The sequence below is a fragment of the Magallana gigas genome, chromosome 4 (genome assembly GCF_963853765.1).
Source record: "Magallana gigas chromosome 4, xbMagGiga1.1, whole genome shotgun sequence".
Lineage (NCBI taxonomy): Eukaryota > Metazoa > Mollusca > Bivalvia > Ostreida > Ostreidae > Magallana > Magallana gigas.
Genome location: NC_088856.1, coordinates 7407487 through 7426700, shown reverse-complemented (window position 1 = coordinate 7426700; position 19214 = coordinate 7407487). Strand labels below are relative to the sequence as shown.

The window sequence follows — 19214 nt, the reverse complement described above, 5'->3', positions numbered from 1 at the left end:
TTAGAATACTCAACAAAAGTTGTAAGGAACTCGATCTTACGTATGTTATATGTTATATTAAATTTGATACGACTTTGTTTTGAAGGATACTGTAGGCCTAGTGTTTTTGTTTAGAGATTATAGAGGAAAAATTCAAGATGGCGGACTCTAGAAGACTTGAGTAATTCTCGGCTATGAGTATGAAAGGTAAAATATTTTAAGTTTTACTATGATTTGTTAAAAGATGTCTAGTTTCGAATATTGCTATAATTCAGTTAAGTTGTTTTGTATTGTTTTGGAATGATTAAAAGCTAAGATCCAGGATGTCTTTTAGTTTGTTGGTGTTCCATTTCCTGGGTCTATCCTGAACACCTATTTAGTTCACGATGTAGACGTTATAACCATCTTATCAAAACATTTGTGATACATTGAAAAAGAGTTTACATATTCAACTGATTAATAGTAGATAATGGTATAAAATGTTAAAGATTTTACTTGACAACTGATTTTTTTCAAATCAAACATAACAGGTGTTGAGTTATGTTTTGAAGTTTGGTCAATGCATGTGTTAATATTTAGCCCGAATAACATCAAAACAGATAATGCTCCTTAATCAATCTGTCAAATGTCTTGACATTAAATATAGAATTCATCGATACTGCAAAGTCATTGGTGTCAAAAAATTTTGTAGACCCCCCCCCCCCCCTCCAAGATTAAAAAAAAGTAAAAATCAAAACCCTGTTATATTATGCAAAGTAATCGTTGTAACGAAGAAGATGCCAATGCTGTTAGCATATGTGTCTCCTCCTTAAATCAGACACCGAGGCAGAAAATTTATGTAGATCGTTTACTGTTGTTGTTTATTATTACATCAGGTTGATCAAATCAGGAAAGACATGTATAATTATAACAAAAAAAGTAATCTTATATTGAACCCATTAGAACTGTTTTAACAGTCATCTTTACATGAAGACTCAAACAGAGATCTAAGCTATGCATATTGATATCCAAATGGTTTCCATACAGAATTCTCTGTTAATAGCCTTGTTAATCACAAATTTTTGGATGTATGTTTACATAAGATGATCATCGATTTAGAAGGTGACTATTTTTTTAAACACATTTTAAACCTTGAGTTTCATTATATCTGAGGTAGCAGTAATTGCTGCTGGGTAGGAGTTTATTTTTTAGTTGTTATTATCCTGCACATCAAAATAACAAATGAGGAAAGAACGAGCTCACAGATTGATTTTTCTTCCCTTCAATTTGAAACTCTGTAGTAATAACATTAAAACAGAAACGGTTTAAGTTTAAAGTAATTTCATTTTTTTATTTCAACCCTTACCACAACCTTCTAAAGACATGTACGATAAATAGTAAGGTTTGTAATTTAGTGACTTTCAATCATCAATTTGTTCCAATTTTTTTTTTCTTTTTAAATGCCAAAAGAGATAAATTGAAATTCTGGAAATTGTTTTTGAAAGTTTTAAGCTAATTTAAAAGACTGCATTATTTTGATATTTTATGAATGTTTGGGTATACAAGATAAAATAATATCTATTTTGAACATGTGTTGAAAAGCACTTGCATGTACCATGTATTGTTATTATTCAGAAGTCCCAGAAAGAAAACCCAATAAGGATAGGACTTAGAGTAGGATGAATGAATGTGAGTTTTTGCTCAAAAGATTTTCTCATACTTTGGTCATCATCACCCTGTGTTGTCACTATGAGTTGTTTGTGAACACTGAACTAAGCTTTTGTTTGAAGTAGATCCGGGCAGCGAGTCGTACCGGGACGCTATGTCCAGTGTGGTGATTCTCTCCTGCCAGCCGAACTCCCACCCCTTCCAGGAGCGACACATCTCCCTGCTCGAGCCCGTCAAAATCGGCCGCTCTGTTGCCCGAGCTCGGCCCGCCTCTAACAATGGCATCTTTGACTGCAAGGTGCTGTCCAGGAACCATGCTGTGGTCTGGTACGAAAATGGCAAGGTAAGGATCAAGAGTAGGAGTCATAAATACCGGCACTAATGATTTCTTGTTTTACTGATAAGGTTGTCCAAAGTTAATTATTAAGTATAACATTATCCACATGTGTACATTGTATGTTTATTTCAATATTATCCTTTCATGTTTGGGGGTTTTAAAAACTGCAGTCTTCCAGTATATAGAAATATAAAATATACAGTGCATGAGTTTGTATAGCATAATGTTTGGGATCGTCTGTCAGGAAAGATCCTTAAACAACATATTGTATAATATACATTTATGATATAATATAAATCACTTTTGTTTGTTGATATTTTATCACCCTCCCTTGCAGGTTTTTATTTGAATTTGAATATTTTCAATTTGACATTGAACTTGGACTTAATTTTGGACAGCCTAATATCCCTACATGTAAGATGAGTGACACAAGCAAACAAAATCAATGGTGTTGATTGAATGTGTTTTTTGATCAGTAGGTCATTGTGACCTTCGTCTTGACCTAATTTTATTGATGAGGTACAGATAGAAACCTCTCCATTGTGTAGGATATTGAGTAAATTCTTTGTTTACATTTATTTGTTAGCATGAACATCCTGTAACATCTGCATAATCTAACAAAGACGATGAGGTCAATGCCAAGGTTTTTAATGTCTGTGTGCTGTAAACGGTCAAATCCAACTCCTGTTTCTTTTTAAGAAAAATAATTCATATTTTGAATTTAATCGTTATAAAAGTCAATCAGTCTGAGAGTGCATATTACAATACGACCATTACAATACTTATTATATCAGTAAATCATGTGTATATGGTACACATTTATGTAATTCTGATTTAAGACTCTACATCTTTTCATAGAAAATGACCAATGTTTCAGTATCTTTAGGTTCTATGATATCCTAATTTGTTACCTCCTTTCTTTGATCTACATAACATACCAGCAATACTGTGCAGTGCATGCATTCCTCAACTTGTCACTTGTGCTGCAGAATTATGCTAGTTGTAAGACAAGCTATATCATAAGGCGTGTTAATGGCATGCATAGAAAATGACTCTCACAGAGTTTCTTTTACTTTTTTTAAAGAATTCTTTATCAAAATCACCTTCAAATATTTGGAATATGTTAGCCTACTCCCAACAAACAAACTAAAATAAATGCTAAAAAAAAAAAAAAATCAAAAAAAAAATCTCAAAATCCCATCTGAAAGATATTTTTTCAACATCTGAGTACTGTAACTTTTTTTTATTGACTTCTTTGTAAATTAATTCTGTGTAATCATAATACATGTACTGTAAAGGTATTACATATGGCTGTATTCTTCTTGCTATTTTGGTCAGTTTGTGGAATGTGTCTTCTGCTAAATCAAGTACATTGCTAAATGACATGAATAATATGTGTATATAAATAGGTCCATTCCGAATAAGGATAGTCCAAACCCATGCTAACCTGTTAAAGTATCTGCCAAATATCATACTAAACATGCTAAATATAATAGGTTCATAGTATGGTTTCATGAAATGTTTCTTGAAATCTTAAAGAAAGATAGTGTACCAATAGATTTAATTCTGAGTGGGGAGAGGGCAAACAAAATTTCTCACAGGTGGCCCTAAATACCATGCATTCACTGGTGACAGTGTTAAGTGGAGGTATAAAATCAATGTTAATGATTGATTGAATCAGGCAAATTAATTTTGTAGAGACAGATTTAAGCAATCTGAATGCTATGATTTTATCTAGATCCAGTACTCTGCACATTCATGGGAGATTGAAAAAGGCACCTTTCTTTTAAACAAAATCTAAATTTTTCCCAAGTCTTTTAAAAACTTTGAGCGATAGTTTGTGTTCTGTTAAGATGTTCTTTGTATGTCTTGTTACCTACATAGGGCAGACAAAAGCCAGCCTTATTGCTCTGTCAGTGAATTTTGATCCTTCTTATCCAGAGCTCACGTAAACAGGGTAACAGGCATTTACCTGTAGTAATCAGAGCTTGTACATCATCACCTGCTTTCTGAGGGGCTGTTCTTCTTTTTATCTAGAAATTATGAGCAGGTGAAGAATGCATTAGTGGCATGTACCAGCCTCGGTGCAGTGCTGTTGGATGGCTCTATACACAGGGTTTCTTTGTCGAATGTACAGAGAACTATTGATGATATCTAGGTTGTAATGGGCAAAAAAGAAGGGAAAGCATATCTGTCATTGATATCTCAGATGAAAGGTTTACACCCTGTATGTGCTTGTGTATTGTTCTGACCTCTCTTTGTCTCTTGTAATATGGATGATGTCTGGGTCACAATGGACAGGGCAGGAGGGAAAAGATCAAATTTTGTATATGTAGTCTGTTTTTATCTGTATAATGTTCTGACCCTCTCTTTGTCTGAGGCACTGAGAACTCTGTGTATATCTGGGATGTAAATGACAGGGGAAGAAGGAAAAAAGATAACTATCATTTGCATCATTTACATGTACACTGTATGTGTTTTATTGCACTGACCTCTCTTGACATGGTGTAATGTCTGAAATTTGACAGATGGTTGCAGGAGAGAGAAGTATATTATTCTACCTTTATTCACTTTATGATGGTACCAGGTTTATTATGCCAATGTGTATATGTCCTTATTGTACTGTCACGCATTGTCTAATATGGTAGATGATTTCTTGGTAGTAATGGACAGAACACAATTAGTTGTATGATGACATTTTTTGAGGTTCAATATATTTTTTGTATGTATACATTGAAAGTGGTTGTTGTACACCAGTCATCTTGGAATAATATTGTGTCAGTTTTCTAGCAGTCATAACAATAGTTGTTTGACAGGGGGCGTTAATTTTGAAACTTATTTTTGCTACTAAGCATTTAGTCAGGTTTAATGGACCCTATTCAGAGTCTGTTTCCATTAACACATTTCAAAGCATTAGGTTGGTAAACAAACAGTCAGGTGAACCAGGTTTTCTGGCTTACTGTACAAAAGTTCATTCACTCTCTAGCCGCTCTAGGGTGTAAGACTTGTCCTCTTCCTGGGATTATTGGCTCCCAGTGAAGTCAGCCAGAGGAACAACAACTTGGTGAAAGTGAAAGTAATCCGATGGATTAGCAGGCATAAGATGGGCTCTACAGAGCTTCATCAACACCCAGCAGGATGACAGTAGAAGAACAGGAGGAGAAAATAATCACAGAAATAATTGAATTTGCTAATTGATGTAAAGTTTCCCATTTTGAAAAAAAAAGCCCCTACAGCTGAATCCAAAACACAATTATTATATTTTTATTGTTTTAGGAGATTGCTCTTTTAGCCAAAGACCAATTCTGCCTTAGAGAGAAAGATTTTTTTTTAGAATCAAGCTTGCAAACAGGTTATAACAAATTTTATCAACTACATTATGTACATGTATCACAGGTTTTCAGTTGTGTATTATCTTGTAAAGAATATTCTAGCTGATAATTCACTATAACAACAAAAACTACCCCTTCTTAAGCCCTGTCCCAAATCCCAGCCCCAAATCTCAATTCTCCCCTTAAAAAATAATGGTAAAAAAAACCCATAAACCAGCCAAGAAAGACTTTTTTCCTAAATATTCTTCCTGTAAATTATCTGTAAATACTTGGGGGTCTTTATATTGATAGGCATGCATCTCATCACAGAAATTCCCTCTAACTGCTTGGCAGTATTGTACTTCCTGACTACAGGAGAATTGATTGAATTAGGGAGAGAGCTGGGAATAGAAGAATGGTCAGGGACTCATTGTCTGAGATGGTTTTAGGGATGTTTATAAACATTGTGTGTGGGTGTTTGATATAGAGTATGTCTAATTCATATGGATCTAAGCAGTATGTGTACATCTAGGAAGTTATCCAAATCTGTCTAAACTGTTAAGAACATGAACTTGAAATGATGTTAGTTACCCATTACATGTATTATTATTTTTTCACTGAGTCCTTGAAATGAAAATTGTTGGTTGGTTACTCATTATTTTTTTTTCACCAAGTCTTATATTTCCAAATCTACTTTGCAAGAGCATTCACACATACAAGTACAGATATCCATGATTTTATGTGAATTCCTCAATGACTTATAGAGATTGGTTGGAACCACTGCCCACTAAATGAAATCTATATATGTCTGTCAAATCTTTATAATATCATTTATCGTCTAATGTTACTATATAGTTAAATTTAATGTTGAGTGAAAAGTACATAATTAGCTTTTAGTGTGTAATGTTACTGTCATAGCAGGTCAGACTATAAGTCCTTGGAACAAATAAAATTATTAATTAATGATTAAACAGTACTGGTAATTGCTCATGTCATCAACCCCCAACCCCCCACCCCCAAACAATTATGCTGAGCATACAAGAAAAGAAACCTTTCAACTCTGCTCTCCAAGCTAAGAGAAGTGTGTGCTTATAATGGGTACCTTGGATGTCTTTTTATCGTACTAAGGATGTCATGTCATAGCGTACATCAGTTTTGGATCAGTACCTGCTTCATGAAGGAGGCGGGGTGGTCAGCAAATTGGCCGTCACATTTATACTTTTAAAATACATTTTAAGATATGATTTTCAGCCATAAACTATTAGTGAAGAAAAATTCCGTACATGTGACTTCTTTGCTGTATCATTATACAGAGCTCTTCTTCTCAAGGAGATCAATATAGTCTTAAAATGGCCACGACCATCCAGCCTTATTAATTTTACAACCTGCCCTTAATGCTTCATTACAAGTCTTCCTCTAACAGATGGACTGCATTAACATTGTAATCTCCAAGGAGAAATTTCTGATCTGCTCCTGAAGAGGAATTTCTATTGATTATTTATTGTACTCATTAAATTGATTTACAACAATGGCGGCATATAAGATATAGGCTCAATTACCATTGTTTTTACAAGGACATTTTTTAAGGAAATTCGTTTTACATATTAGTGATGGCTAAAGTGTTCTCAAAATAGCATCCTATTGAAAATTAGTCTTTCCCCTGGAAATATTACAAGATGAATCTTTCTAAAATTACTAAGTTAATTAAAGTCAAACAAGAAAGAAACTAGATGATCTATGGTCTGACTGCTTTAAATGCTTTTCAACTGATGTTTGTTATCATTGCTGCAGGAGACATTATCAAGATTTCTGAAAAAATCTTGTTTCTGACACTTCAAGCAATTAAAAAAAATCTTTCATATCTCTGAGAGCAGACTGAAAAAAAATATTTGGCAACCTGTTGGCTTCCCCCAGTGGTAGCAAAGACAGACCCTGTCTCATTCATATCACAAAAATCCCTCTGTCAGTGACTTGAGGATTTCTTTAAACTTTGCAGCTTATTTGTTGATGGAAACCCAAGCAGATACAATATGGCTGTTTGTGTTTAGTCTAAAGTTTGATAAGTTATCAATGTTACCGTACATGAACACTGCGTATCTATTTCTGCAGTGAATATTTTTCCACTTTGTTGATGTGTTTGTTAGTGCAGTGAAGATTATCCACTTTGTCGGTGTGTTTGTTAGTGCAGTGAAGATTATCCACTTCGTTGGTGTGTTTGTTAGTGCAGTGAAGATTATCCACTTCGTTGGTGTGTTTGTTAGTGCAGTGAAGATTATCCACTTTGTTGGTGTGTTTGTTAGTGCAGTGAAGATTATCCACTTTGTTGGTGTGTTTGTTTGTGCAGTGAATATCCTTCCACTTCGTTGATGTGTTTGTTTGTGCAGTGAAGATAATCCACTTCGTTGATGTTGATGTGTTTGTTAGTGAAGAGAATATTCCTCCAATTTGTTGGTGTGTTTGCAAGACAAAAGGAGCACCCAATACACACTGTCATTAAAGCTTCTGTGTAGTATGTATAATCCAGCTGGAGAAGTTAGAAACTTGTAAACATGCCTGACATCACTCAACAGGAAAAGGTGGGTCATTGTTCTTATAAGTTGAGATAGTCAGTGGTTGTGTGATAATAAGGCCTGTATAGTGATGGAGTTATTCACAATATAAGTACTTTTCCTGATTCATGCAACGTATGAAGGCAATTCTTTAAAAGTATCCCTGCTCCAGCATCAATGATATAAAGAGCATGCACTGTTCAGCAAACATTCATTAAAAGCTGTGCCTTAATAAGCCCGCCCAGTATCAAAAGATTGCAGAGTGCGAGTTGTAACATTCTAATAGATCATTAGTGGGGCAGCTATTCATTGACTGCACCTTGATGCAGTAATTTTTATTTATCATATATGTATAGCGGCCTGTTCTGTAAGCAATTATTTTGCATACACTATAGTTTTTGCTGCATAACCCAGTATGCTTAAATTTATGATGTTTATGTAGACAAACTTGTGTACCAAATGAGCTTCATGGAGACCGTGAGGCTGATACCATGACGTCATTAGCAGATGATAAGCATCACATTCACATGTTTCAAGTTTATCGCATTTAGTTTGATTCAGTGAAAATTTAGAGAATAAGTTTCTGTAATTCTCCTGTAAAACATCAGGGACCCCCGTCTGTCTTGTTTTTGGCCTCAATTAGTAGCATAGAGCTCTTTCTGACTTTGAAAAGCTTACAAAATTTGTATCTGAATGAATTGAAATACACCATATGCAAGGTTGTGCAGATTTTCATTGATGCTTTGAAAAATTTGTTTTGATAAAAAGGAAACTATTATATCAAAACTATGCAAAATTATCCATGCAATATTCATCAGTTAACAAACCAAACCTTATGCATCACACATTTATAGTTCTTAAAAATACCAATGTAGTTAGCAGCAACTCCACTGTATACAGACATCTGTTAAATTGATGACACCACAGATTAACAAACATACTTGCATAATTACAACATGATTCTTCATGTTTTCTCCCCTAGTTTTACCTGAAGGACACAAAGAGCAGTAATGGGACCTTCATCAATAACCAGCGCCTCAGTCGGGGCGGGGAGGAGAGCGCGCCCCGGGAAGTCTTCTCCGGCGACCACATACAGTTTGGGGTCGACGTAATGGACAATAACAAGAGGGGAGAGAAAAGTAAGAGTTGTCTGTTCTTGTCAGATATATCCCTAAGATAATGATATAGCCATTGATTAAATGATAATTGTTGTTTTAAATCTGTTCAAGTATTATTTTGTTCTACTGGGGTAATTCAATAGTGTTTGTGCAGAGGTTCAAGTACTGATCTTTGAATTATGTTCTGACCTTTATAATTACTCAATTTGGAGGTACACATGTATCTATTTTGTATAAGATGTTGGTGCAATGACATGTCAATTTGTAAGGATTTTATAAAAAGCCCACCACTTAAATATATATTGTTTTTTGACAGGTCAGTTGTTTCTTTATATAATTGTTAGAGTGTCTTGCACATAAACAGAATAATTCCTGCAAAATGTTTCTGAATCAGCAATTAAATGCACATCAATTTCTGAAATGAAAGTGAAACAAGACATCAACTTGCACATACATATCTAGTACTATTTACCCTTAAACAGAGAGCCCTCAAATCTGAGTTATATGTACCTCAAATGACTGATACACATTATAAAGGCATAGGGAAAAATCCCAATTACCCTACAGGGTTTGCATTGTTATATAAAAGGCAATGCTTTTGCAATGTGAACACTGTTGATTAGTATTGAACACTGCTTAATTATTATAAATGTAAAGATACATCAATAAAATAAAAAGGAAAGGTAGTACCATTTTTAGCTTAAACTAACATGATTTGTTTTGCAATTTCCATCCTGTTTATGTTGAAGAATCTAATGAGAATGAAACTTTAACATTATTCCAACACACACCTCTGCAGAATGTTGATCTGCAGAAAATAGATTCTCATTTTAACACTGCCGCAGTTGGCAGCTGTCAAGAATTTATGAATTGCAAATGGGAAAATGCAATACCTGATGCTTTTATAATTAGCACTCTATTTCTGTGAATGAGAAGAGAGCTTTTCCAATCTTAGCTAGGAATTGAAGGAATTGTGCTCCCAGAAACTAATCGTGTAGAACAAATGAAACTGATATTTTTTTCTGTGTATGAAATTGAATTTGGAATGCACAGACAGCAATCTTTTTTCCCTCTTCCCTCGGGAGTTGATGAGTCAGACATATTAATGACACAGAGTGATCTGAAACTCACGAGGAATTCCAGGTATTCTGAGCTGGGCTGTGATGAAGATATCTCACCTGTGCCTCACCTGTACCTATGTGTGCATTCATGTCTGTTTATATAGCACATCTTACAGACATTGACTGTGCTATTATAGTAATATAAGGAACCTACCAGGCTCACACATCTTATGTAATGCCTAGACATTTTCATGCAAGAATTTCATGTTAGACTCTGAACAAGTATTGTATCTACATTATAAGCCTTAAGGACATCAAAGCTATTACATTATGTTCTATTTTTGGATTTAAAAAGAAAGCTACCAATTTTGTTTTTATTAAGTTGCCTGAAAATTTTCAATTCAAAAATAGGTTGTATTAAGTAATGTTGTTAAACATGTTAAATTAAATTAACTTGTAAGTGATGATATTACAAGGTATATGAAATACAAATATAATTTTCTTACTTTGGACCATAAGTTATTATGAATACTTCACACTCTTTAAAAATTTAAATATTTATCTCAAGATCAGTATGTAAGTGTTTTCCATACCATATTTTGAATGTGCCTCTTAGTAAGAGCTTAATGCGACAAAATTAAGCATTAAATCCTGGAGTCAAAATGCATGCTCAAACACTTTATGTAAGATAAACACTTGTGATAAGGGTTTTTTGGATAGATTGTAAATTTGTTACAGATGTACCTATGTCAAATAAGACCTATTTTTATTAGATGTGTAACCAAGTCAATCTTTTTGTTTTTTCAGTCACACATAACTGTATTATAGCCACAGTAACATTATTCCATCCAGACGGACGGGAAGCCAGAAACATGTAAGACTCACAGCTCATACTTATACCAGTAAAAGTGTAACACACAATAACATTGTAAACACAACACTTGAAAAGGGAAGTAATCTTACAGACATTTCTTGGCTCTGTTTATTTCTTGCTAAATGTTCTTTTTGGGGGGGGGGGGGGGGGGTTATAATAGAGAAATGCCATCAATATTTTAGATTGATTGACAGTCCATCTGTTGCTGTGTTACTAGGTTTTGGATAACTGAATTTAAAGAATTTTGAAATGAGATGGTTTTTTGACATGACTTAGATTTTTTGGTGATTGCAGATACTCTGAATCAGGGCAGTTTTCTAACACAGTGACACCTGGTGTTACGATTCAATCTCAGGAACTCTACCAGCTTGCTCAGTATCTGCAGGTAATAGCCCAGAGCTCTCTTCATTCCTGCCAGACAGACAATATAAAGACACCTAATAATCATTTTAAATTGCTAAAATTTCATCAAATTACATTATTTTTATGGTTTAATCACTAAAAAAGCATTACTTTTCATTGAAAGATGTGTACTGGTACTTTTGTAGAAAATATCTGAAAGTCAGAATTGAATTCAGTCAAGGGGAGGGAACTCCTGTATTTTATTTACCTGCCACTTTTACTAATGTTTGGGATGTATAAAGAGAGGAGTTGATTTTTGTAGTTTTATTTATCTGGTAGTTAACACTTTATGTTGGGTTGTAGGAAGCTTTACATAGAGAGAAAATGCTGGAACAGAAACTGGGCAAACTACAGCAACTTGTGGACAATACACAGGAAGCGTCGGAGAACGGGTGGCAGGCGCTGATTGACGAGGACCGGCTACTGTCACGACTAGAAGTCCTAGAGAACCAGCTACATATCTACTCCAAGGTAGGACCACCAGGCAGTCAGAACCAAATTCTTTTAAAAAAAAATTAATTAAATTTATCCCAAATCAGTGATTTGAGAGTAAATGGCATAACTCTTCTTCTTATAACCCTAATATTTAAAATTTTCAGCATGCAAAAATTGATGTCAAGGTATAAGATTATATAGTACACTGTGTATTTTTCTTCCCATTAGAACCATGCAGAAGATACGTTACGACAAGAAGTGGTAACCCTGCAGGAAGAAAAGAATACATACGAAACAACTGCCAAAGTAAGTGTACAAAACATACTCCTCTACTGCCAAAGTAAGTGTACAAAGCCCACCCCTCTACTGCCAAAGTAAGTGAACAAACCCCACTCCTCTACTGCCAAAGTAAGTGTACAAAGCCCACTCCTCTACTTCCAAAGTAAGTGTACAAACCCCACTCCTCTACTGCCAAAGTAAGTGTACAAAGCCCACTCCTCTACTGCCAAAGTAGGTGTACAAACCCCACCCCTCTACTGCCAAAGTAAGTGTACAAAGCCCACCCCTCTACTGCCAAAGTAAGTGAACAAACCCCACTCCTCTACTTCCAAAGTAAGTGTACAAAGCCCACTCCTCTACTTCCAAAGTAAGTGTACAAAGCCCACTCCTCTACTTCCAAAGTAAGTGTACAAAGCCCACTCCTCTACTTCCAAAGTAAGTGTACAAAGCCCACTCCTCTACTTCCAAAGTAAGTGTACAAAGCCCACTCCTCTACTTCCAAAGTAAGTGTACAAAGCCCACTCCTCTACTTCCAAAGTAAGTGTACAAACCCCACTCCTCTACTTCCAAAGTAAGTGTACAAACCCCACTCCTCTACTGCCAAAGTAAGTGTACAAAGCCCACTCCTCTACTTCCAAAGTAAGTGTACAAACCCCACTCCTCTACTGCCAAAGTAAGTGTACAAACCCCACTCCTCTACTGCCAAAGTAAGTGTACAAACCCCACTCCTCTACTGCCAAAGTAAGTATACAAACCCCACTCCTCTACTGCCAAAGTAAGTGTACAAACCCCACTCCTCTACTTCCAAAGTAAGTGTACAAAGCCCACTCCTCTACTTCCAAAGTAAGTGTACAAAGCCCACTCCTCTACTTCCAAAGTAAGTGTACAAACCCCACTCCTCTACTTCCAAAGTAAGTGTACAAAGCCCACTCCTCTACTTCCAAAGTAAGTGTACAAACCCCACTCCTCTACTTCCAAAGTAAGTGTACAAACCCCACTCCTCTACTTCCAAAGTAAGTGTACAAACCCCACTCCTCTACTGCCAAAGTAAGTGTACAAAGCCCACTCCTCTACTTCCAAAGTAAGTGTACAAACCCCACTCCTCTACTTCCAAAGTAAGTGTACAAACCCCACTCCTCTACTGCCAAAGTAAGTGTACAAAGCCCACTCCTCTACTTCCAAAGTAAGTGTACAAACCCCACTCCTCTACTGCCAAAGTAAGTGTACAAACCCCACTCCTCTACTGCCAAAGTAAGTGTACAAACCTCTTCTGCCAAAGTAAGTGTACAAACATTTACTGCCAAAGTAAGTGTACAAACCTCTTCTGCCAAAGTAAGTGTACAAACCTCTTCTGCCAAAGTAAGTGTACAAACCTTTACTGCCAAAGTAAGTGTACAAACCTCTTCTGCCAAAGTAAGTGTACAAACCTCTTCTGCCAAAGTAAGTGTACAAACCTCTACTGCCAAAGTAAGTGTACAAACCTCTACTGCCAAAGTAAGTGTACAAACCCCACTCCTCTACTGCCAAAGTAAGTGTACAAACCCCACTCCTCTACTGCCAAAGTAAGTGTACAAACCCCACTCCTTTTCTGTAAAAGGCTGACTTCAACACTCAGTACATGTATATATCAAAGTCTACTGCCATGTCTATAGACTTGTGTCCTGTTTGTCTTCTTATGTAGTTCTTATAAGTTAGTTATGTTTTATGACGTTTAAACCATATTCAATTTGCAGGAATCTCTAAAGAGGGTGTTACAAGAAAAACTGGAGGCTGTCCGTAAACTTTCAGACCTTGAGGTAAAAGTCAAGATTTAGGGATCAGTTATGAATTACGGATATATTTTTTAAGGTTTCTAAAAGATGAGTTTTTATTAAGAAATGTTTTAAGGATGTTCTTAATATTTTCAACAAGAGATGTACAATAACAAGGTTATCACTTTTTAGCGCTCACTTCACAACACGGAGGATGAGTGTGCTCACCTGAAGGACATGTGTGAGAAAGCTCAAGAGGAACTGATGGCGCTCGCCGAGAAATACCAGGACCAGCAAAAAGAGGTCATAGAGATCCAGGAGAAACTTCAGGTAATTACAGCTCTAATTAATTTGTTGGAAGGTAGAAAAATACTTTGAAATACCAGTGACACCCTAATTGTACTTGTAATTTGCATTTAATGCACTTTTTACGGCTTTTACTTTTGCAGTCAATATGGCTGAAATGTGATGCTTATGTGGTTTGTTTGTATGTTTACAGGAGAACAATTGTAATGAATTATGGTTGTGTTTACAGGAAGCAAAGAGGATTAATCAGAGATTGTAATGATTGTAAAGAGTTGTGGTTTGTGTTAACAGGTTGTTAATGAGTTGTTGTTTATGTTTACAGGAGGCGGAGAGACAGCACCTAGAGGAGGTGGAGAAGATCCGACAGGAGAAACAGGAGTTGAGCGAGAAGCTCCAAGACATGATCCACCAGGAGACGATCCTCACCGCCAAGATGGAGTCCCTGCAGGCCGACAACGACATCACCAGGGAGCAGCTCGCCGCCATGAAAGGTACGGAAATTGTAGGGGGAGTATAAACAAAGGTACAAAAATTGTAGGGGAGGATAAACAACAAAGGTACAGAAATTATACAGGGAGGATAAACAAAGGTACGGAAATTGTAGGGGAGGATAAACAAAGGTACGGAAATTGTAGGGGGAGGATAAACAAAGGTACGGAAATTGTAGGGGGAGGATAAACAAAGGTACGGAAATTGTAGGGGGAGGATAAACAAAGGTACGGAAATTGTACAGGGAGGATAAACAAAGGTTCGGAAATTGTAGGGGGAGGATAAACAAAGGTACGAAAATTGTAGGGGAAGTATAAACAAAGGAACGGAAATTGTAGGCGGAGGGAAAACAAAGGTACGAAAAAATGTTGGGGGAGGGTGTACAAAATAACAGAAATACTAGGGTGAGACTGTACAGAGGTACAAGTATTGGAAGGGAAGGGTAAACAAAGGGACAGATGTTGTAGGGGGAGAGTGTACTAATTAACAGAAATAGTAGTGGGAGGAAAAACAAAGGTACAGATATTGCACATCATTTATAGCATTTTGAAACTATGCTCTTTATCTAACTTTGACTGTTATGTTTTACAGAAAAACTTGAAGCCATCAAAGAACCAAAGGAAAATGCCATTGATGAAAAGGAAAATGGTGAAGGGCTCACAAATGGAGAGAGACAGACTGATGAAATGATAGACACTGGTGATAAAAAGATAATCGTAGGGGATGATATCAAGATAATACTGAAAGACGACGAGAATGATAATAAGTTAGAAGACATTCACAAGTCTGACAGCTTGAACCACGTCCAAAACAATATGGATGATGTTGGTAAGTACTAATTTGTAACTTTTCCATTGGTGTATTCAATAGCACTTATAATTTACTTGTACAGTGTAGCTGCCTTAACTGGATTTATTAAGTGAATGATTCTGCATATTACAGATTCCATGAAAATATTAACCTCAGAAAAAGGCAGCCCTGATGATCTTCAAGGTAGCTTTGTTATTATAAGTATGATATTGTTTTCTTTGATGTTCAATAGCTCAAATACCTTTAATCAAAATTCTGTTACAATGTACCTTTTTCTGGATTTTTATATACAAAAAAGCAAAGTATTTTAGAAATATTTAATAAATATAGATTACACTCAAACATTCTTCCAATTGGAATAATTTTTATTTAAGGATATATTGATCGGTTTCATATTTTTACGTATCTTTTTCAGGAAAATTAAAAGAAGCACAAAAACAAATAGAAAAATATAAAGGTATGTTTTCAATTCAAAAATTTGCTAGCATATATTTTCTTGACATTGTCTATTAGAAATAGTAAACAATAATATTGTTGTTTAAAAAATTTAAACATATTTTATTGTGGTATTCTTGTAGAACTAATTAGTAAATCAGATGAAAAGTTGAAGGAGAGTGAAGAAAAGTTGGAGGCCATTCAGAGTAAGTGTCTATGTTGAGAGTTACATGGGATCAAAAATACCAACTTGAAGGGAGTTTCCTAATAACTCTGTTTGGGTATTTCTGTAAATATCCTATAGGTTCCCCATATTGTAGATGTTGTTTGAAATACCATCAATACTGGACAACAAGATAATATGAATTAATTTTTGTCAATTCTGGCTATAAAATAACCGACCATAAAATAACCATACAGGTACATATGTGTATGTCAGAGATGATTTGTGTATTCTATATAAGATTTAGTGAGTAGCTAAACATAGCCAAGTATTGAAACATCTGTTTTATTTGTGAATTTTGTAGAGGAGCTGGAGAGAGCTGAGACAGATGCCAAACAATACATAACCAAGATTGCCTCACTAGAAGGTAACAATGGCTTCTTTACTCTGTTCTGTAGGCTTCACGTGTCACGCTAGACCACTCCAAATTTATCCTTCTACTCTCTCCAATGTTAAGATCCATTTACGTTGTATATGTTGCTAAGGAAATATAAAATAATTACGATTTATTTTAGATTTTAATCAGATGGAATTTAATGAAAAGTTTAAATTGGTAAATGAAAGTAGAAAGAAAGAACATTTGCTTTACAAGAGATGTTGTGATTTGCTTCCATCAGTTTGATAAGTTGCAGATATTTTTATTTGACAATGTGTTTTGTTTACGCCCTGTATTCAGTGCATTTGATAATGATAAATTTTTGTTTTAAAACATTTGTGATTATTTTCATTTGCATGTGAAACTGCTGAAGTGTTGCTTTCTTAAAAAAGTTATAATGTTGTTTTCTCAATTTATAGATGTTATATCTGACAATTTTCTCCTGATTACTTAAAACTAAGATCCTTCTAAAATATATCTCAAGTATAAATTGAAATGTATGATTGCATCTCTGACTCAGTATCTACATTACACATACTCTGACTCTTCAATAGTCTACCTTATCTTCTGTTTATACCAGTACTTAATATTATCACCAAAAAGTAGTTTTTAAAACATTAATTATATCCTGGTGTTGGAATCACATCAATTATCAAGTAGATATTAAACACACTTGCACTCTAAATGAAATGACACGAACGTGTACTTTCTAAAAAAAAGTTACTACCTGAGATCAAGAAAGGATCATATTGTCATACATGCATTCAGTGGGTGATGCATTGAATAATGAGCTAGCTTTATATGGACAGTAATTTATTACAGGCCGGCAATGTAAGCTGGTATAGTGAAACCTCAGTCCTGGCATTATATATAGACAGTAAAGGCCATTTGGTGGATTCAAACCATCTATTCTTTCTGTCCTGTGCACATGACATTGTGTAACATCTTAGCCACTTCATTGTCAATTAAGTAATAAAATCCACCTTCAGGTTGTCTTCAAAGTGGAACAAAGCTGAAAAAAATGGACCATTATATTAAAATTGAGTTAATACTTCAATAAATAATTTTTGGGAGTAAAATACAAGTACATATATCTCAGTCACAACTTGATTAAAGGCCCTCTGTAAAATGAAAAATACATGCATACAATGATAAAGTCGCCTTAACCCACTCCCTGCCCAAAACACACACACACACCCCTGCCCTCCGCTCCCCACTGACCCCTCCCCCACAGTCCAAGCAGCATGTGTTCCCTGGCTCTTGCACACACCTCATCTGACTCCGTATCATCTTTATTCATTCAGAAAAGCTTAAGCTGTCGGACTTGCACATGAATCTAATGATGGAAAGTACCATGGCTGATCTGAAGCGTAAGTCTTCATCTCATCCTCTGTGTGGGGTGGATCCAGGGCCGAAAACCTCTGAGTGAATAGGGAGAGCAAGATTTAGGGCCTAAAGAAAATACATTATTTGTCATGCAAAGACGAGAATTATTTAGAATAGGACAAACAGATCTCTTGGAGAAAAAAAAAATTTCAAAAGGAAATATTGGTCAAAATTACTAAGAATAAAAAAAATCAAGTAATTGAAATCTGAAGAAACAAAAAAGAATTCATAAACCTAAGTTGAATAAATACCGGGTACAATGCATTAAAATAACTTAAAAGTAAAAGGCAGCAAATGAATTTGGATTTGGATAAAATCTATTAAGATTTCTAAATGATCTTATGAAATATTTTGTATAGTATTTAATTAAACAAGAAATAAAGTTATATTGCTATTCCTTATACTTAATAGTATTACCGGTACACTGATGAGACATTCTGTATATGATGACAGAAGTTTGATCCACCCCTTTGTTTCTTCAGCTCTGTTCTTGTTTTGTGGTTACTGTTTATTTACTGAACCTTTTTTACTGATTTCTGGCTGAAAGTTCTTCTGATACTGCATGCTACTTTTCAGATGGACATTATTCCTTCTTTGTTTGTGCACTTCAATATGATCAAGTATTGAACCAGAATTTTGAAATATGATATTATAAACTGTCAATAGCTGTCAATTCTTTATTTTTAGAGCAACTTAAAGTTTCCCAACACCAAAACGACAATAGCTCAGGACTCATCTCAGAACTACAGGGTATGTTCTAAAGTAGATCCAATACTAGTGGACCTATCTAAAAGAATCTTATAATTTTGGGGTTAATTATAAAGTGAAATCAGAATAAAGTTCTTTATAAGTAAATCTGAACCTGTGTTACAGACAAGGTACGGGTTCTGGAGAGTGAAATCATGGGTGCGCGGCTACCGTCAGATAAGATGGAAGCCACTTTGGTGGCAACCTGTGCTTCCTCCCCGTCCACCCCCTCATCTTTGTCTCATATGGACGAGTCTAACGACTCGGGTTTGGAGGACGATGACAATCTTAAAGGTCAGTACGACTCACACTCTAGACTTTACCTTACAATAGATTTTATGATGTGTGACCAAATTAATGTAGGCATCAAGATTAATCTACAAATTAACATACAGTCAAACCTCGTTATCTCAAACTAGTTGGGACTGGTTAAAAACTTCGAGATATCCAAGTATTTGAGATAACAAGGGTAAAATAACTTAAAGAATGAGTGGTTGGGACTTACAAATAACTTTGATATATCCATTGTATTTGACATCTCGGTGTTCAAAATACCATAGTTCAACTGTATTCCAAAGTATTTCAATCTCTACATGACATTGTATATTAACTGATTCTTAATTGAAATCATTAGGAATCTGATAACCAGTTAGCATTTACAAATTTGGTCCTAGATTTGCTTGTTTTTTTATAATATTT

The 19214-nt window shown here is 35.2% G+C and overlaps 1 protein-coding gene across 14 annotated transcripts in view; it reads left to right on the top strand.

Moving 5' to 3' along the window:
- Positions 1 to 41: 41 nt before the first annotated feature.
- LOC105331737 (sarcolemmal membrane-associated protein) overlaps positions 42 to 19214 on the top strand; it is a 33801-nt gene continuing 14628 nt past the window's right edge. For 3 of the 14 annotated variants that reach the window (XM_034451520.2, XM_034451519.2, XM_066081131.1), the window contains exons 1-18: positions 124 to 186; positions 1749 to 1969; positions 8806 to 8962; positions 10810 to 10876; positions 11171 to 11261; positions 11582 to 11749; positions 11942 to 12019; positions 13726 to 13788; positions 13936 to 14073; positions 14372 to 14540; positions 15130 to 15366; positions 15481 to 15531; positions 15764 to 15805; positions 15927 to 15989; positions 16311 to 16373; positions 17687 to 17752; positions 18456 to 18518; positions 18642 to 18809. In XM_034451520.2, the coding sequence (XP_034307411.2) occupies positions 174 to 186; positions 1749 to 1969; positions 8806 to 8962; positions 10810 to 10876; positions 11171 to 11261; positions 11582 to 11749; positions 11942 to 12019; positions 13726 to 13788; positions 13936 to 14073; positions 14372 to 14540; positions 15130 to 15366; positions 15481 to 15531; positions 15764 to 15805; positions 15927 to 15989; positions 16311 to 16373; positions 17687 to 17752; positions 18456 to 18518; positions 18642 to 18809 (1918 nt within the window). In that variant the 5' untranslated portion in view covers positions 124 to 173. Of the gene's footprint in view, positions 187 to 1593; positions 1648 to 1748; positions 1970 to 7703; positions 7851 to 8805; positions 8963 to 10809; positions 10877 to 11170; positions 11262 to 11581; positions 11750 to 11941; positions 12020 to 13725; positions 13789 to 13935; positions 14074 to 14371; positions 14541 to 15129; positions 15367 to 15480; positions 15532 to 15763; positions 15806 to 15926; positions 15990 to 16310; positions 16374 to 17686; positions 17753 to 18455; positions 18519 to 18641; positions 18810 to 19214 lie in introns of those variants that run through there. The other 11 variants (XM_066081128.1, XM_066081121.1, XM_034451514.2 and 8 more) reach the window with 9 other exon arrangements.